General features: G+C 43.3%; 1 protein-coding gene across 2 annotated transcripts in view; it reads left to right on the forward strand.

Annotated features, from left to right (window-relative positions):
* The first annotated feature begins 1,652 nt into the window (after positions 1 to 1,652).
* The window catches only part of LOC143804701 (sulfotransferase 6B1-like), a 93,890-nt gene continuing 76,305 nt past the window's right edge, over positions 1,653 to 19,237 (forward strand). Inside the window, exon 1 of one of the 2 annotated variants that reach the window (XM_077283061.1) lies at positions 1,653 to 1,896. In XM_077283061.1, coding sequence (XP_077139176.1) covers positions 1,686 to 1,896 — 211 coding nt within the window. In that variant the 5' untranslated portion in view covers positions 1,653 to 1,685. The remainder of the gene's footprint in view (positions 1,897 to 19,237) is intronic. The other variant, XM_077283062.1, reaches the window with a different exon arrangement.

The following is a 19,237-nucleotide window of genomic DNA, read 5'->3' on the forward strand; positions in this document are numbered from 1 at the left end:
TCTGGAGGGTTCCATGAGGAGACGCATGTCAACTTGGAGTGGGAATCGGAGAGACCAGAGGGATCCAGGATAGGAATCACCAGAAGAGGACTCCGTGAAAATAGAAATGTAAGTATACTGCAGAGTACAGCAGAGCGTGGCCCGAAGCTGAGGCAACAATCCCAGAGAATGAACACGTTGCCCAGGCACCTCCCTTAAGGGGAGGATGCTTTTTATGCACAGCGCATCATAGCACAAACAGCCCTAATGGGGAACAGGTGCCCTACTGTTTCAAGTATGTGCAGGAAGTGGGGCGTTGCTCCTAAGAGCATTTCCAGGAGACCTGCCAAGAGGATGCAGGTTCTTAGCAGAGAAAGGAGCCGCTGATCGTCTGGAGCCACAGACAGGGTGAGTAAGACTGTGTGATAGGCGCTGGTCTCCCTGCGCAGCAGAGACCGGACCTGTGGCTGAGGGCATGACACAATGCTTAGACTGGCTGGCAGCTGTCCTGACCCCAGTGTGACAGTTGCATGGATATACAATCTGTCAAGCTCAGGTCAAGAGTAGTGTTGAGCATTCCGATACTGCAAATATCGGGTATCGGCCGATATTCGCTGTATCGGAATTCCAATACCGAGTTCTGATATTTTTGTGATATCGGAATCGGAAGTTCCTATAACTTCCCAGGCGTGTGCGGTGCGTATGATTCCCAGGGTCTGGAGGAGAGGAGACTCTCCTTCAGGCCCTAGGATCCATATTCATGTAAAAAATAAAGAATAAAAATAAAAAATATGGATATACTCACCCCCCGGACCCTGGACCTCAGCGGTGCAACCGGCAGCCTCCGTTCCTAAGAATGCAGTGAGTGTAGGACCTGCGATGACATCGCGGTCTTGTGATTGGTCGCGTGACCGCTCATGTGACCGCTCACGTGACCGCGACGTCATCGAAGGTCCTTCACTCTCTGCATTCTTAGGAACGGAGGCAGACGCTTGCAGCGGTGACAGCCAGGGCTCGTCCGAGGGTGAGTATATCCATATTTTTTATTTTTATTCTTTATTTTTTACATGAATATGGATCCCAGGGCCTGAAGGAGAGTTTCCTCTCCTTCAGACCCTGGAAACCATCCAGGATCACTTCCAATATTTGTGTCCCATTGACTTGTATTGGTATCGGGTATCGGTATTGGCGATATCCGATATTTTTGGGATATCGGCCGATCCAATCCGATACCGATACTTTCAAATATCGGAAGGTATCGCTCAACACTAGTCAAGAGAGTCGCTGGCCAGTCCATGCACTGCGATGCGATCATTGTCTGTGTTATAAAGTATGACTGTGCCCTTAGAAGCAGCACCAGAGCCTACTATATATGGGAGTTACACAGAGTTTGCTTCATCAAAATGGTAGGAATCTTTTTATAAAGACTATTTAATTATTATTTGTGAAGCAAATGAACAATAAAAATAAATCGCCTGATTCGCCTCCAAATCTATTATTACCATGCTTTAGTATTTATTACAGGGATAATACTTATACAATTGGTAGCTGTTTCCCTGGAATATCATGTTACACTCACATTGGCAAATGATTTGAACATTTTTGGCATTTCTTATTCCCTATTATGTACATATTACCGTTGTCTACATAAGCCAGATGCATCAGAAGAGAGTGGACATTTCTGGTCAGGATCACAATAGTAGAAGATGAGTGATTGTAAGCAATCAGGTCAACATGATCGTGCAATGTTGCTGGAAATGATGCATTCAACTAGCAAAACATCAGCTGAAGATTTGCTGATTTCTTATAAGGGCACATTATATCCTAGAATTCTATGTAGCTTGGAGACATTTCAAGCATTGGAAACTTTTGAAGCAAGAGAAGATGATTTATTGATTGTAACCTATCCTAAAAACGGTGAGTTGTGTTAAAATGGAATCATGATATTAGCACTTTGAATTTTGTTTACAGCCAAAGAATGTCTCTGATAACGCAGTTTATGATAGAGCAAATGCTTATGTAAGCATACAGTATGCACTATATATGTCACATGCTTGTAAAAGTCATTCACAAAAGCTATGTTCACATTGTGGTTTTCATTTACAAAAAAAACCATAACACACTGTTGGATCTTTTATACAACAGTCACCTCTCGTCTCTTCCTTGCACTTTCCCGGCACACAATGTCAATCATGCTAAGGTTAGCGTCATAACAGTGATGTTTAGGAATGAATGGCAGCAGTCTTGGAAAAGTCCATGTATATTGTTAAGAGGTTGATACATTGCTTCTAACAGTTATAGGGGTAAATCCTGATGATGGATTCCTATTAAGGAGAGCATCTCAGTAACAACTGTTTCACTATATTACGTGGTTGTCCATACATCTTAATAGCTGTTAATGGTTGCCTTACCTAGACTTCCCCCAGCAAAATCATCTGTATGCTTAGAGTCAAATCTGCGTGGATCAACTGACCATCATGGCATCTCCAACTGAATTATCTCATAGCAGAAAACACCTTTGAAGAGGTTGTTTACCATTAAGCATAGCATACTGAAAAATGAAAAATGAAAAAAAGAAATTATTTTTTTTCACCTTACCGATCCTGTAACTACTGTTCGAGTCCCACTCACAATCAACATGCTTCTTTTTCCAGTTGGAAGAGTATGGAACTTCTGCTTGGGTAGTGGGCAGCACTGGCAGACAAGTGGTATAGGATTGTTTAGATGAGGTTTTATTTTTTATTTTAGAGCATGAATTGGTTTTGGAAAATGAAAATTAAAAACTAAATGGCGGACAACTCCTTCAAATGACAAAAATTCTGTTAATACATAACAATTTCTTTTGCTATTACTTCATCACAACACTTAGGGTTGGATTCATCATTTGTGCTCATTTTTCATTATTTTTTTTATATTAGAACCAAATTCTTAAAAAAAGTTCACAATGAAAAATACCCTTAATTTTTTTCTTTTATCTTTTTTTGTGCCTATATAGAGTGTTTAAACCATTACAAAGCCACATATGACTCGAAGAAAAAAAAAACCTCAGTGCAGGGGAAAACTGAACTGCAAAAAAAAGTGTGACTTTTTAAATTGCTGCAAATAATGAATCAGCTACAAACATCTGTATAAAACTATACTCTCAATGGTGAACAGAGAAGAACAGAGGATCAGCTAGAAAATAGACTTCAAAATAGGCTCAAGATAAAAGAAGAATTAAAATCACCCATAACCCATTCATCCCGAGCATGTTTTCACCTTCATAACCAGGCCAAATTGACTAGTGTCACTTTATGAGGTAATAACTCTGGAATGCTTCAACATATCAAAGCGAGTCTGAGATTGTATTTTCATAACACATTGTACATTTATGTTAGTGGTAAATTTTGGTAGATATGATTTGCATTTATTTATGAAAATTTGACAACAAATTTGAAAATTTCTCAATTTGAAACTTTTTATTTTTATGCCCTTAAATAAGATACAGTGGCATGTAAACGTTTGGGCAGCCCTAGTCAATATTACCGTTATTGTGAACAGTTAAGAAAGTTGTAAATGAAATTGTCTCTAAAAGGCCTGTGCCAGGGTCTGCCGGAGCTGTGAGGGGGTCTGCCGGGGCTGTGTGGGGGGTTTGTGGGGCTGTCTGGGGGTCTGCGGGCTGTCCAGGGGTCTGTGCGGGGGTCTGTGGGCTGTGCGGGGGTCTGCGGGGCTGTGCGGGGGACTTTTGGGGCTGTCCAGGGGTCTGCCAAGGCTGTGCTGGGATGGGGTCTGCGGGGCTGTGCGGGGTCTGCGAGCTGTCTGGGGGTCTGCGGGGCTGTGCAGGGTCTACTGGGGCTGTGCAGGGGTATGCTGGGGCTGTGTGGGGGGTCTGCTGGGGCTGTGCGGGGGTTTGTGGGCTGTCCAGGGGTCTGCGGGGCTGTCCGAGGGTCTTCCGGGGCTGTCCGGGGGTCTTTGGGCTGTCCGGAGGTCTGCGGGGCTGTGCGGGCATCTGCCGGGGCTGTGCTGGGGTCTGCCAGGGCTGTGTGGGGGGTCTGCAGGGCTGTCTGGGGGTCTGCGGGCTGTCCGGGGGTCTGCGGGCTGTCCCGGGGTCTGTGTGGGGGTCTGTGGGCTGTGCGGGGGTCTGCGGGGCTGTGCGGGGGTCTTTTGGGGCTGTCCAGGGGTCTGCCAAGGCTTGCAGGGGTGGGGTCTGTGGGGCTGTGTGGGGATCTGCCGGGGCTGTGCGGGGGTCTGCCGGGGCTGTGTGGGGGTCTGCAAGGGCTGTGTGGGGGGTCTGCGGGGCTGTCCAGGGGTCTGTGGGCTTTCCAGGGGTCTGCGGGGCTGTGCGGGGGTCTGCCGGGGCTGTGCTGGGGTCAGCCAGGGCTGTGCGGGGGGTCTGCGTGCTGTCCGGGGGTCTGTCTGAGGGTCTTCCAGGGGTCTTCGGGCTGTCCGGAGTTCTGCGGGGCTGTGCAGGGGTCTGCCGGGGCTGTTCTGGGTCAGCCAGGGCTGTGTGGGGGGTCTGCGGGGCTGTCCAGGGGTCTGCGGGCTGTCCGGGGGTCTGCGGGCTGTCCGGGGGTCTGCGGGCTGTCCGGGGTCTGCTGGGGCTGTGTGGGGGTCTGCGTGCTGTCCGAGGGTCTGTGGGCAGTCCTGGGGTCTGCGGTGCTGTGCGCGGGTCTGCCGGGGCTGTGTGTGGGTCTGCCGAGGCTGTACGGGGGTCTGCTGGGGCTGTCTGGGGGTCTGTGGACAAGTCCTGGGGTCTGCGGGGGTCTGCTGGGGCTGTGTGGGGGTCTGTGGGCTGTCCGGGGGTCTGCGGGGCTGTGCGGGGGTCTGCTGGGGCTGTCTAGGGGTCTGTGGGCAGTACTGGGGTCTGCGGGGCTGTGCGGGGGTCTGCCGGGGCTGTGGGTGGGTCTGTGGGCAGTCCAGGAGTCTGCGGGGCTGTGTGGGGGTCTGCCGGGGCTGTGCCAGTGTGTATGTGTGTGTGTGTGTGTGTGTGTGTGTGTGTGTGTGAGTGTGTGTGTGTGCAGGCATAGTCCGATGGGACTACAAGTCCCATTCAGCTATGCCTGCTAAAGTGACAGTGATTTACACATTAGCCAATGATGGGACAGTAGTAGTCCCTTCATCCGGCTAATGTGTTGAATGTAAAAAAAACAGCAACACATACAGTACATATATAGTTCATACTCACCATCTACACCTAATCCCCGAAGCCCTCACTCACCTGAAAAAAAATGTAAACAATAAACCAACAATATACTCAGTGTGTACGATGTAATCCAATAAATACAATTGTCCCACGACGATCTCCCGTGGAGAGCTGTCACATTAGCTAAGGGGCTCCGGTTATACAATGACGGAGATAATCCTCCGCATTGTATCACTCCGCCGCCGATTGCTTCAAACAGAACCCTGAGACTATAACAGAGCAGGTGCATTTATACAGAGACTTGATTACACACAGGTGGATTATATTTATCATCATTAAGCATTTTGGACAACATTGGATCATTCAGAGATCCACAATGAACTTCTGGAGAGAGTTTGCTGCACTGAAAGTAAAGGGGCCAAATAATATTGCACGTCCCTCTTTTAAGTTTTTGAATTTCCACAAAAATTTAAAATAACCAATAAATTTCGTTCAACTTCACAATTGTGTTCCACTTGTTGTTGATTCTTCACCAAAAATTTACATTTGGTATCTTTATGTTTGAAGCATGATAAGTGGGAAAAGGTTGAAAAGTTCCAGGGAGCCGAATACTTTCGCAAGGCACTGTAGTATGGCACACACCTTAAAGGGAATCTGTCACCTGAATTTTGTGGGTCATTTTTTGGGTCATATGGGCGGTGTTTTTGGGTCTTTTATTAACCCCTTTCTTTCCCGCTGGCCGCACGCTGGTCGTGAAATTGACTTGACGTTGATTCGCTTTCCTCCCTAGTTAACGCGTGCGCAAAGCAATCTTGCCTTGCGCACGCGCAGTATGCTTTGCCCAACTGCGGGCAAAGCCGAAAACCATTTGTGTGCATGCACCGGCGCACTATGTCCCGGAAGTATTTCGCTGTGTTCCAGGACTTAGTGCGCCGGCGCATGCGCACTAATGGTTTTTGGCTTTGCCCGAAGTTGGGCAAAGCATACTGCGCGTGAGCGCGGCAAGATTGCTTTGCGCACACGTTAACTAGGGAGGCAAGCAAATCAACGTCAAGTCAATTTCTCAACCAACGTGCGGCCAGCGGGAAAGAAAGGGGTTAATAAAAGACCCGAAAACACCGCCCATATGACCCAAAAAAGGACCTGACAAATTCAGGTGACAGGTTCCCTTTAAGAGCCAACAATAAAATGCCAAAAGTGCATATATATCGAAGATAAGTACTTCTTACCCATAGAATGCCAGTACCACTGCGCAGATATCCCAACGCGCGTTTCGCTGCTGCTTCTTTGGGGGTAAGAAGTACTTATCTTCGATATATATGTACTTTTGGCATTTTATATATATACGCTTTTCATGAGGGCACTCCATTATACACACACATGTGTATCTGTATGACTCAATAATTTAAATTTGGTGTATGTATTGTCCATTTTGAGTGTTCTCATGTTACGAATTGCCTGCCCCTGCTAGTTTGCATCATTGCTTATCTGATCTGTCCAGTATTTTTGGTGTTTTATTATGTGCACTTGTTTGCCTGTTTTGTATTGAATTATGAATAAAGATATAAATTTTTTTCATATTTATTATGGCAAACATTTTTGCTATGTATGAGCTATATATGTATTTCATATAGCTCTTTTAAGAGTATTCCTTATGAATATGGTCATAATACTGTATATAATCAGTTCTGATATGTTTATATAGATACCCTATATGTGGTAGAAACGTACTGTTTGGGCACACGACAAATCTCCGAAAGAAAGAGTACCATTTTACTTTTGAAGAGCAAAATTAGCTGGAATAGATAGCGGACACCATGTTGCATTTACAGAGCCCCTGAGGTGGAAACAGTGGAAACCTCCCCACAAGTGACTCCATATTGGAAACTACACCCTTCAAGGAATTTGCATATAGGTGGGGTGAGCACCTTGAACCCGCAGGTGCTTCGCAGAATTTTATAACGTTGAGGCGTGAAGATGAAAACATCAATTTTCCCACAAAAATGTTGCTTTAGTCTCATTTTTTTCATTTTCCCAAGGGTAACATGAGAAAACGGATTATACAATTTGTTGCACAATTTCTCCTGTGTACATCGGTACCATATACACTATCGTTCAAAAGTTTAGGTTCAACCAGACAATTTTGTCTTTTCCATGAAAACTCATACTTTTATTAACCAAATGAGTTGCCAAATGAATTGAAAATCTAGTCCAGACATTGACAAAGTTCGAAAAAAAGATTTTTATTTGAAATAATAATTTTCTCCTTCAAACTTTGCTTTCGTCAAAGAATGCCCCCTTTGCAGCAATTACAGCTTGCAGACCTTTGGCATTCTAGCAGTTAATTTGCTGAGGTATTCTGGAGAAATTTCACCCCATGCTTCCAGAAGCCCCTCCCACAAGTTGGTTTGGCTTGATGGGCACTTTTTGCTTACCATACGGTCAAGCTGCTCCCACAACAGCTCAATGGGGTTGAGATCTGGTGACTGTGCTGGCCACTCCATTACAGATAGAATACCAGCTGCCTGCTTCTTCCCTAAATAGTTCTTGCATAATTTGGAGGTGTGCTTTGAGTCATTGTCCTGCTGTAGGATTAAATTGGCTCCAATCAAGCGCTGCCCACAGGGTATGGCATGGCGTTGCAAAATGGAGTGATAGCCTTCCTCATTCAAAATCCCTTTTTCCTTGTACAAATCTCCCACTATACCATCACCAAAGCAACCCCAGACCATCACATTATCTCCACCGTGCTTGATAGATGGTGTCAGGCACTCATCCAGCATCTTTTCAGTTGTTCTGCGTTTCACAAATGTTCTTCTGTGTGATACAAACACCTCAAACTTGGATTCATCTGTCCGTAACACTTTTTTCCAATCTTCCTCTGTCCAATGTCTGTGTTCTTTTGCCCATATTAATCTTTTCCTTTTATTAGCCAGTCTCAGATATGGCTTTTTCTTTGTCACTCTGCCCAGAAGGCCAACATCCTGGAGTCGCCTCTTCACTGTAGACGTTGACACTGGAGTTTTGCGTGTACTATTAAATGAAGCTGCCAGTTGAGGACCTGTGAGGCGTTGATTTCTCAAACTACAGACTCTAATGTACTTGTTTTGTTGCTCAGTTGTGCAGCGGGGCCTCCCACTTCTCTTTCTACTCTGGTTAGAGCCTGTTTGTGCTCTCCTCTGAAGGGAGTAGTACACACCGTTGTAGGAAATCTTTAGTTTCATGGCAATTTCTCGTATGGAATAGCCTTCATTTCTATGAATAAGAATAGACTGTTGAGTTTTTTCTGGCCTTTTTGAGCGTTTAATGGAACCAACAAATGTAATGTTCCAGATTCTCAACTAGCTAAGAGGAAGGTCAGGTTTATAGGTTCTCTAATCATCCAAACTGTTTTCAGCTGTGATAAAATATTTGCACAAGGGTTTTCAAGGGTATTCTAACCATCCATTAGCCTTCTTACACGGTTAGCAAACACAAAGTACCATAAGAACACTGGAATGATGGTTGTTGGAAATGGGCCTCTATACACCTATGAAGATACTGCATTACAAACCAGATGTTTGCAGCTAGAACAGTCATTTGCCACATTAACAATGTATAGAGTGTATTTCTGAATCATTAAAGGTTCGCTTCGTTGGAAAACACTGGGCTTTTCTTTCAAAAATAAAGACATTTCTAAGTGACCCTAAACGTTTGAACGGTATTGTATGTGATCGAAAACTACTGTTTGGACACGTGGCAGGGCTTAGAGGCGAAGGGGCACATTTTGACTTTTTGCTGGAATAGATAGTATGCGCCATGTTGTGTTTACAGAGCCCTGGATGTGCATAAAACAGTGGAAATCCCCAGCAAGTTACTTCATTTTGTTAGCTATACATCTCAAGCAAAAATTTGCTTTAGTAGCAATTTTTTGTTTTTCACAAGGGTAAGAGAAGAAAATGTACAGAAATGTCACAGAATTTTATACCATTGGGGAATGAAAAAAATAATAATTACAGTGGGGGAAAATAAGTATTTGATCCCTTGCTGATTTTGTAAGTTGCCCACTTACAAAGACATGAACAGTCTATAATTTTAAGGGTAGGTTAATTTTAAAATTGAGAGATAGAATATCAAAAATAAAATCCAGAAAATCACATTGTATAAATGATATAAATTTATTTGCATTTTGCAGTGGGAAATAAGTATTTGATCCCCTACCAATCATTAAGATTTCTGGCTCCTACAGACCAGTTAGACGCTCCTAATCAACTCGTTGATTAGACCAAAGAGCTTTATAAGGATGTCAAGGACAAGATCATATACAATAAAAGGTTGCACTCTATCATGCTAAAGCATGTCAATTTGAAATATGTGAAATTTGAATAGCAATATGGCTTTGGGGGATTAGGAAAATATATGAGATGCTTAGCATAAAATTTGGCCAAATATCATGTGCCCGTCAACCATCGTCAACGTGGTCTCAGCCTGATGGGTCCCTAACCTTTGTGAATACCTCTCAAAGGCTGATGACTGAATTCCTGGGTGAATGTGGACACCTCTGTCAGCAATGCCTGTATTTATGGGTAAGTAGGGACCTGCTGTAATTAAAATCACCTGGTGGAGGGCGGAGTGCTCGGTCAGTAAGCTAACATTACAAAAGACAAAAAACTGACTGGCACATCCAGACTAGTGTGAATAGGTGCATACCAGGAGTAGCTACCTCCATATACAATATACAAAAAAGGTTGCACTCTATCGTGCTAAAGCATGTCAATTTGGAATATGTGATATTTGAACAGCAATATGGCTTTGGAGGATTAGGAAAAAATATGAGACGCTTATTTTTTCCTAATCCTCCAAAGCGGTATTGCCTATTCCAAATTGACATGCTTTAGCATGATAGAGTGCAACCTTTTTTTGTATATTGTATATGGAGGTAGCTCCTCCTGGTATGCACCTATTCACACTAACTACACCACTGAACCCATATCCAATCTCCAAGGCACAAAAAACAATTATACTATAAACCAACACAGAGAGAGAACTGGTAAAAAGTGCCAGTATGCACCAAAATTTTTTTATTAAATAGTAAAATAAAATAAGCAAAAAACAACAACAGTATGTACAAGGTAACTGCTAAGAAGCAGGGACAACCACAATTAGTTATATGTACTAATAATAATCCACACGCACGTTTCGTGACAAAGAAGCGAAATGTGCGTTGGGGCGGCGGGGACGCCACACATCACAGACATCCTTCCATGTAAGTGCCGCTGTTTACCTTTGATTTTATTCTTGTTCCATCACATCGCCATCATGTATTCTTACAGGGTGTTTTACCCCTACACAATGTAGTTGATGGATTTATGTGTATTGTGTGTGCATACAGGCACAAGTGTGGATTATTATTAGTACTTATAACTAATTGTGGTTGTCCCTGCTTCTTAGCAGTTACCATGTACATACTGTTGTTGTTTTTTGCTTATTTTATTTTACTATTTAATAAAAAATTTTTGGTGCATACTGGCACTTTATACCTATTCACACTAGTCTGGATGTGCCAGTCAGTTTTTGTCTTTTGTAAGGACAAGATCATAGACCTGCACAAAGCTGGAATGAGCTACAAAACCATAAGTAAGATGCTGGTGAGAAGGAGACAACTGTTGGTGCAATAGTAAGAAAATGGAAGAAATACAAAATGACTGTCAATCAACATCGATCTAGGGCACCATGCAAAATCTCATTGGGTATCCTTGATCATGAGGATTGTGAGAGATCAGCCTAAAACTACATGGGGGGTGAACTTGTTAAGGATCTCAAGGCAGCTGGAACCACAGTCACCAAGAAAACCATTAGTAACACATTACACCATAAAGGTTTAAAATCCTGCAGTGCCCATAAGGTCTCCCTTCTCAAGAAGACACATGTACAGGCCTGTCTGAAGTTTGCCACCTGGATGATTCTGTGAGTGATTGGGAGAAGAAACTGTGGTCAGATGAGACAAAAATTGAGGTCTTTGGCATTAACTCAACTAACAGTGTTTGGAGGAAGAGAAATGCTGCCTATGACCCAAAGAACACCATGCCTACTGTCAAGCACGGAGGTGAAAACATTATGTTTTGGGAGTGTTTCTCTGCTAAGGGCACAGGACTACTTCACCGCATCAATGGGAAAATGGATGGAGCCATATACCGTAAAATCCTGAGTGACAACCTCCTTCCCTCCTCCAGGACATTAAAAATGGGTTGTGGCTTGGTCTTCCAGCAAGACAATGACCCAAAAAATACAGCCAAGCCATCAAAGGAGTGGTTCAAAAAGAAGTACATTAAGGTCATGGAGTGGCCCAGCCAGGCTCCAGACCTTAATCCCATAGAAACCTTATGGAGGGAGTTGAAGCTCCGAGTTGCCAAGCAACAGACTCAAAATCTTAATGATTTAGAGATGATCTGCAAAGAAGAGTGGACCAAAGTTCCTCCGGACATGTGCGCAAACCTCATCATCAACTGCAAAAAATGTCTGACTGCTGTGCTTGCCAACAAGGGTTTTGCCACCAATTATTAGGTCTTGTTTGCCAGAGGGATCAAATACTTATTTGTCACTGGAAAATGCAAATCAATTTATATAATTTATATCATGTGATATTCTGGATTATATTTTAATATTCTATCTCTCAATGTTAACATTTGCCTACCCTTAAAATTCTTTTTCAGTGGGAAAACTTACAAAATCAGCAAGGGTTCAAATATTTATTTCCCCCACTGTAGATACTGTCGATATAGTTCATCTACTAAATAAGTCTGCATCTGCGTTAGTCCAATGGTTGCAGATTTAACTTTTGAGTATGTTGCAGTGGAGCATTGAGGTAACTATATTTGTTAACCTAGGGAATGGAAATCACTATGAAAATCAAATCTATTTTCCTTAAAATTGTAAAAATGTCAGTTTTGAAATGGTCAACATGATATGATGTTATTCTACATTTTTTTCAGCAGTAGCATATCATATTGCAGTTTTATCTAGTATATCCTTATACAGTATACCTTCTGAAAATATGATATGCCTGAGAAACGTGAAAATTAAGCCCATATTTTTTTAAACAGTTGTCCGTGACAAAAGGATTAAGTGTGTAATGTCCGTATGTAAATTCTATAATAGAACTTGAACACCTTGAAGTGCTACCTAATTTTGGATGTTGTTACCATAGAGTAAAGGGGATTAGAGTTGGAAAGAGCTACTGTATGTAAGCATCACATTGGACTGTGAGGGGGATGAGTAGTTAAGTGAGATATCAAGAGAAGCAGTTAAAATCTCTTGCTGTGCAGGAGATTTCTCCCTCACGGCAACAGTTAACAGCTGCCAGCTAATCACAGGCCGGCAGCTGACATCAGCACGCACGTCGCTAATGTATGACGTCACTGTCATACGCCGGAACGATGCTGCATGAATCGCAGGGGAGGATACCGCTGGACCTCAGCTAGGTAAGGAGAATCTTTTTATTTTTTTATTTTTAAAGCTGCAGTATGGGGCTGCATTATACTGCTTTGGGGTGTATTATACTATATATGACAAAAGGGTGCATTATAAATTGGGGTGCATTATAATATATGACAACGTGGTGCTTTATGCTACGGGGGTGTATTATACTATATATTACAAAGGGGTGCATTATACTATGGGGGTGCAATTTATTATATATGACAAGGGGCACATTATACTGCCATGGGGTGCATTATACTATTTATGACAAGGAGGTGCATTATACTACTATGGGGGTGCATTATACTACTATCGGGGTGCATTATACTATAGGGTGCATTATATCACTATGGGGTACATTAAACTATATATGACAAGGGTCTTATGGTGTGCAAGTATTGCTTCATGTGTAATACATTTGTATACTGCCGTTGAAGTGGAATGGGTGCTTTTGTTTCACATTAGGTGTGGATTTATCAGAGTGGCAAATAATGTTTGGCCATGTAGGGCCCTTGGTTAACATCTAACCATAGGTACCTACTCCCTTTTTCATATGCATATCCCCACCATAGGTATCTGTTTAATTGACCTACTTTCACTCACAATTTATTAATGACTCTGTAAGCTTTGTGTCTGGAGGTTTTAAGTATTTTTGCACCACCTTGTAGTTTCCCACTTTTTAATATGCTTAGTCTATATATGTAAAAAAATTTCAGTATTTAACCCCTTTACCAGGGCCAGCGTCAGCACCCGGGCAAGTGCCCGGGGCCCTGATGAGACGGAGGGCCCACTCACACTGTCTGGGATACAGGCGACTCACGCCCCACCAGCGCCGACTCACCCCCCGACAGAGCCGCCGCATTCAACTATACCGGCGTCTATGATGCCGGTTCAGTTCAATGCAATGATAGAGGAGAAAGCGTCAGATGACGCTCCCTCTCCCATCATTCCCCTCTGCCTCTGACACTGCGGGTGCGCGATGATGTCATATCATCGCGTACCTGCTGTGTGCCGGGCAGACTGCAGCTGCTCAGACCGGAGCCGAGCCTGGAGCAGCGCGGGGCACGAGGAGAGGTGAGGATTGTGTGTTTTTTTAAAATCTATCAATGAGTGATAACTGGATTGTGTGGCCATTCTCGGGGGGGCTACATTATATTCTATGGGGGGGTTGTATTATATTATATGAGGGGTCTGTATTATTTTCTTTGGGGGGGCTGTATTACATTACATTCTATGGGGGCAGGGCCGGCGTCAGCACCCGGCGCACCCGGGCAAGTGCTGGGGCCCTGGTGAGATGGGGGGCCCACTCACACTGTCTGGGATACAGGCGACTCACCCCCCACCAGCGCCAACTCACTTCCCGCCAGAGCCGACTCACCCCCTGCCAGCGCCGCCATATTGAACTATATCGGCGTCTATGATGCCGGTACAGTTCAATGCAATGATGGAGGAAAAAGCGTCAGATGACGCTCCCTCTCCCATCATTCCTCTCTGCCTCTGACACTGCGGGTGCGCGATGATATCATATCATCGCGTACCTGCTGTGTGCCGGGCGGACTGCAGCTGCTCAGACCAGAGCCGAGACTTGAGCAGCGTGGGGCACGAGAAGAGGTGAGGATTGTGTGGTTTTTTTTTTAAATCTATCAATGAGTGATAACTGGATTGTGTGGCCATTCTCGGGAGGGGTTACATTATATTCTGTGGGGAGTTGTATTATATTCTATGGTGGGACTGTATTATATTCTATGGGGGGGCTGTATTACATTACATTCTATGGGGAGCTGTATTGCAATACATTCTATGAGGGGCTGTATTACAGTCTATGGGGTGCTGTGCTGTATTATATTCTATGGGGAGCTGTGTTACATTCTGTGGGGGCTGTATTATATTCTATGGGAGGCCTGTATTACATTCTATGGGGTGCTGCATTATATTCTATGGGGGGCTGTATTACATTCTATGGGGGGCTGTATTATATTCTATGGAGGGGCTGTATTATATTCTATGGGGTGCTGTATTATATTCTCTGGGGGGTCGTATTACATTCTATGGGGTGCTGTGCTGTATTATAATCTATGGGGGGCTGTATTACATTCTGTGGGGGGCTGTATTATATTCTATCGGGGCTGTATTATATTGTATGGGGTGTTGTATTATATTCTATGGGGGGGCTGTATTACATTCTATGGCGGGGGGGGTGTATTACATTATATGGGGGCTGTATTACATTCTTTGGGGTGCTGTATTATATTCTATGGGGGGCTGTATTACATTCTATGGAGTGCTGTATTACATTCTATGGGGTGCTGTATTATATTCTTTGGGGAGCTGTATTACATTCTATGGGGGGGCTGTATTACAATATATGGGGGGCTGTATTACATTCTATGGGATGCTGTATTATATTCTATGGGGGGTTGTATTACATTTTATGAGGTGCTGTATTATATTCTATGGGGGCTGTATTATATTCTATGGGGGGCTGTATTATATTCTCTGGGGTGCTACATTATATTCTATGGGGGTGTATTATATTCTATGAGGGAGGAATGCATCATAATCTTTTATGGGGCTAGATTATATTCTATGGGAAGGTAGGCTGTATTATCTTCTATGTATTAAATGTATTCTATGTATTAAATTTATTATATTCTATGAGGGGTGATTGCATCATACTTTAAGAAGGGGCTACATTATATTGTATGGGGGGTTGCATTATACTATATGAGGAGGGCTGCATTGTATTATATGGAGGGGCTACATTATATTCTATGGGGGCTGCATTATACTCTGTGAGGGGGCTACCATATATATTATATATGCAGGGGATCCATTATACTATATGAGGGGGCTGCATTATACTGTATGAGAAGGGCTGCATTGTATTCTATGGAGGGGCTACATTATATTTTATGGGGGACCGCATTATACTCTATGAGGGGGCTACCATATATTATTTATGCAGGGGATGCATTATACTGTATGAGGGGGCTGCATTATATTCTTTGAGGGTTACATTATACTCAGGGGGCTACAATATATTCTGTGGGGTGGCTGCATTATACTCTGTGAGGTGGCAGTATTATACTATATGTGGGCTGCATTATACTGTATTGATGACTATGGGGAATACATTACACTATATGAAGAAATATGGGGTGCAATATACTATGGGAAGTGAATTGTACTACATGGATGACTATGGCGGTGCATTATACTATATGGAGCACTATGAGGAGTGTGTTATGCTATATGGAGTACTGAGCAGTGTATTTTAATATATGGAGGACTATGAGGAGTGTATTATGCTTTATGGAGGACTGAGGAGTGTATTATACTATATGGAGGACTGAAGATTGTATTATACTATATGGAGGACTGAGGAGTGTATTATACTATATGGAGGACTGTGGTGAACATTATAATATATGGAGGACTATGGGATGTATCATACTAAGCAAAATGCTGCCTATTCATCAAGTTGTATGCATACAGGTGCTGCTCACAAAATTAGAATATCATCAAAGTTTATTTATTTCAGTTCCTCAATACAAAAAATGAAACTCCATATTATATAGTCATTATACAAATAGTGATCTATGTGATCAAGTGTATATTTCTGTTAATGTAAATGATTATTGCAGCGCCCCAGAGTCCTGGTCATTGCAGTACTGATGCTCTGCCGCTAAGGGGAGTGATGGTACGTCTGATGGCACTGAAGGAGTTCACCTGACCAGGTATCACAGACACCAATACACTTCATAGTCTGGCCTCCAGGGGGAGCTAAGGGTGCTATGTATTAGGCCACTCCTCACAATCTGGTAAAACTGGGGGTTAGATAGAAAGTTAGAGAGAAGCTGACTGGGTTGGAACCAGGCAACATCCTGTGGCAGAGGGTGTTGCAGGGGAAGATTCAGGGGGGTCCCTGTCAGGAGTGGGATCCTGACAGAGGCCTAGCGAACAGGAAAGAACGTTAAGGAACCGCGCCTGCACTACATCGCGGCGGTATCTCAAGAAAGGAGGTTTATTGTGGAGAGTGAGAAACGAGATCAAAGCAGAAAGAAGATAACACCAATAGGAGTCGTGCTGTAAGATCGAGGCAACATCCTATTGAGGCGCGTAGCCGGTGGCCGGAACGCCGAGGAAGTATTGGGCTCCAAGCATTACTTCAAACCAACGGCAGGACAGTTAATTATAGGTTGGCTGTCTCACCTAAATCACCTAAGCAGACATAGGGGGCAACATCAGAACAGATATAAGTTATGGGAAAGAACATCAGAAACAGACACAACAGTTGTGAGGACTATCCCGTGGTGCTCAGCAGGGAAGTACTACAACACACAGGCGCTAGAAGGTAGGCACAGATTTCCACCTGCAAAGGGAACTCTGGAGGTGCCATCGGACCGGCCAGTCTCAGACAGCCCTGTTAACCGTACTCTGGATTGAGGACCTTGAAGCCTTCAGTAAAGAGGTAAAGAGACTGCAACCCTGTGTCCTCGTTATTCATTGCGACCTGCACCATGCACCACCACTTACAACATTCATTGGACGCCCCTTAGCAGGGTCACGGACCGGGTCTAGCCACCGTGACAACCCCAGAACTGAGACAGAGAAGCCCGGTACCGAGTACCCCGCGGCCCCGCGTCTGGGGGCGCTCCATTATGGCCTACAGCCAATGAAAACCCAAAAGTATTCTATAATGTATATTTGCCTCTAATATTACAGGTACTGATACCCTGAGACCTGTGGATCTTAGATCACCAGAGATAGCCATCTGCTAAAGCACAGGATCTACATGTCACCTACTCCAAGAGTGACACAGTGCCAAAACGCCACTATCAGGAATTATTTTCCAGAACACGCGTGCACTACTAAGTGACTAAGTGACCAATCATTACTATATATTAGGTCAGAGTTCCACTTGCCAGAGCCTTGCATCACTTCACCCTGCACAACCACCCGTTCTTTAGACAGGAGTGTGCAGCTGCATAGAAATACGGATATTTCGGGTGATGCAATGCAAGGCTCGCGCATCGCTCTCGCATAATTGGCATATAAGGGGTTGACTTATATAAAGCCCCTCTGCTGTGTGGTATTGTAGAAATTACAATAGCTATCACTCATGTAAGAAGTGAAATCTGGCATTGTACTATACCTATATTTCTCTGCTGTATCTGTGCATCATGAATCGTGGTATGTGTTAAAGGGGGGGCCCACTGAGACTCTTTCGCCCGGGGCCCTCAAAAACCTGGAGCCGGCCCTGCCCTTTACTCCCGAGGGTTGTTTGCATGTTAATGACCGGACGAATTTTTACAATTCTAACCACTGTCCCTTTATGAGGTTATAAATCTGGAAGGCTTCAACAGATCTTGGCGATTCTGACACTGTTTTCTTATGACATTGTAGTGGTAAAATTTCTTCGATATATCTTGTGTTTATTTATGAAAAAAATAGAAATATGGCAAAAATTTTGAAAATGTTTCAATTTTCACACTTTGAATTTTTATGCCCTTAAATCAGAGAGATATAACACACAAAATAATAACTATTTTACATCAGCGCAATTTTGGAACCAAAATTGTTTTTTGTTAGGAAGTTATAAGGGTTAAAAGATGACCAGCGATTTCTCATTTTTACAACACAATTTTTTTTAGGGACCACATCACATTTGAAGTCACTTTGAGGGGTCTATATGATAGAAAATGCCCAAAAGTGACACCATTCTAAAAACTGCTTCCCTAATCGTGCTCAAAACCACATTCAAGAAGTTTATTAACCCTTCAGGTGCTTCACAGAAATTTTTGGAATGTTTAAAAAAAAATTAACATTTAACTATTTTTCACAAAATATTTACTTCAGATCCAATTTTTTTTATTTTACCAAGGGTAATAAGAGAAATTGGACAACAAAAGTTGTTGTGCAATTTGTCCTGAGTATGCAGATACATCACATGTGGGGGGGAACCACTGTTTGGGCGCATGGCAGAGCTCGGAAGGAAAGGAGCGCCGTTTGACTTTTTCAACGCAGAATTGGCTGGAATTGAGATCGGACATCATGTCGCGTTTGGAGAGCCCCTGATGTGCCTAAACAGTAGAAACCCCCCAAAACTAACATGATTTTTGAAAGTAGAACTAAGGAACTTATCTAGATGTGTGGTGAGTACTTTGAACCCCCAAGTGCTTCACAGAAGTTTATAACGTAGAGCCATAAAAATAAAAAATCATAACTTTTCCACAATCGCCCCCAATTTTTTAATTTCCCAAGGGTATCATGAGAAATTGGACCCTAAAAGTTGTTGTGCAATTTGTCCTGAATACGCTGATACCCCATATGTGGGGGTAAACCACTGTTTGGGCACATGGCAGATGCTTTTTATAGCCAAAAAGTTTTTGCATCACCATATTTTGAAAGCTATAATTTTTCCATATTTTGGCCCACAGAGTCATGTGAGGTCTTTTTTTTGTGGGACAAGGTGACAGTTTTATTGGTACCATTTTCCGGCACATGACATTTTTTGATCGCTTTTATTCCGGTTTTTGGGAGGCAGAATGAACAAAAACCAGCAATTCATGAATTTCTTTTGGGGGGGTGTTTATACCGTTCTACATGTGGTAAAACTGATAAGGCAGTTTTATTTGTCGGATCATTGCGATTACAGCGATACCTCATTTGCATTTT

The sequence above is a fragment of the Ranitomeya variabilis genome, chromosome 2 (genome assembly GCF_051348905.1).
Source record: "Ranitomeya variabilis isolate aRanVar5 chromosome 2, aRanVar5.hap1, whole genome shotgun sequence".
Classification (NCBI taxonomy): domain Eukaryota; kingdom Metazoa; phylum Chordata; class Amphibia; order Anura; family Dendrobatidae; genus Ranitomeya; species Ranitomeya variabilis.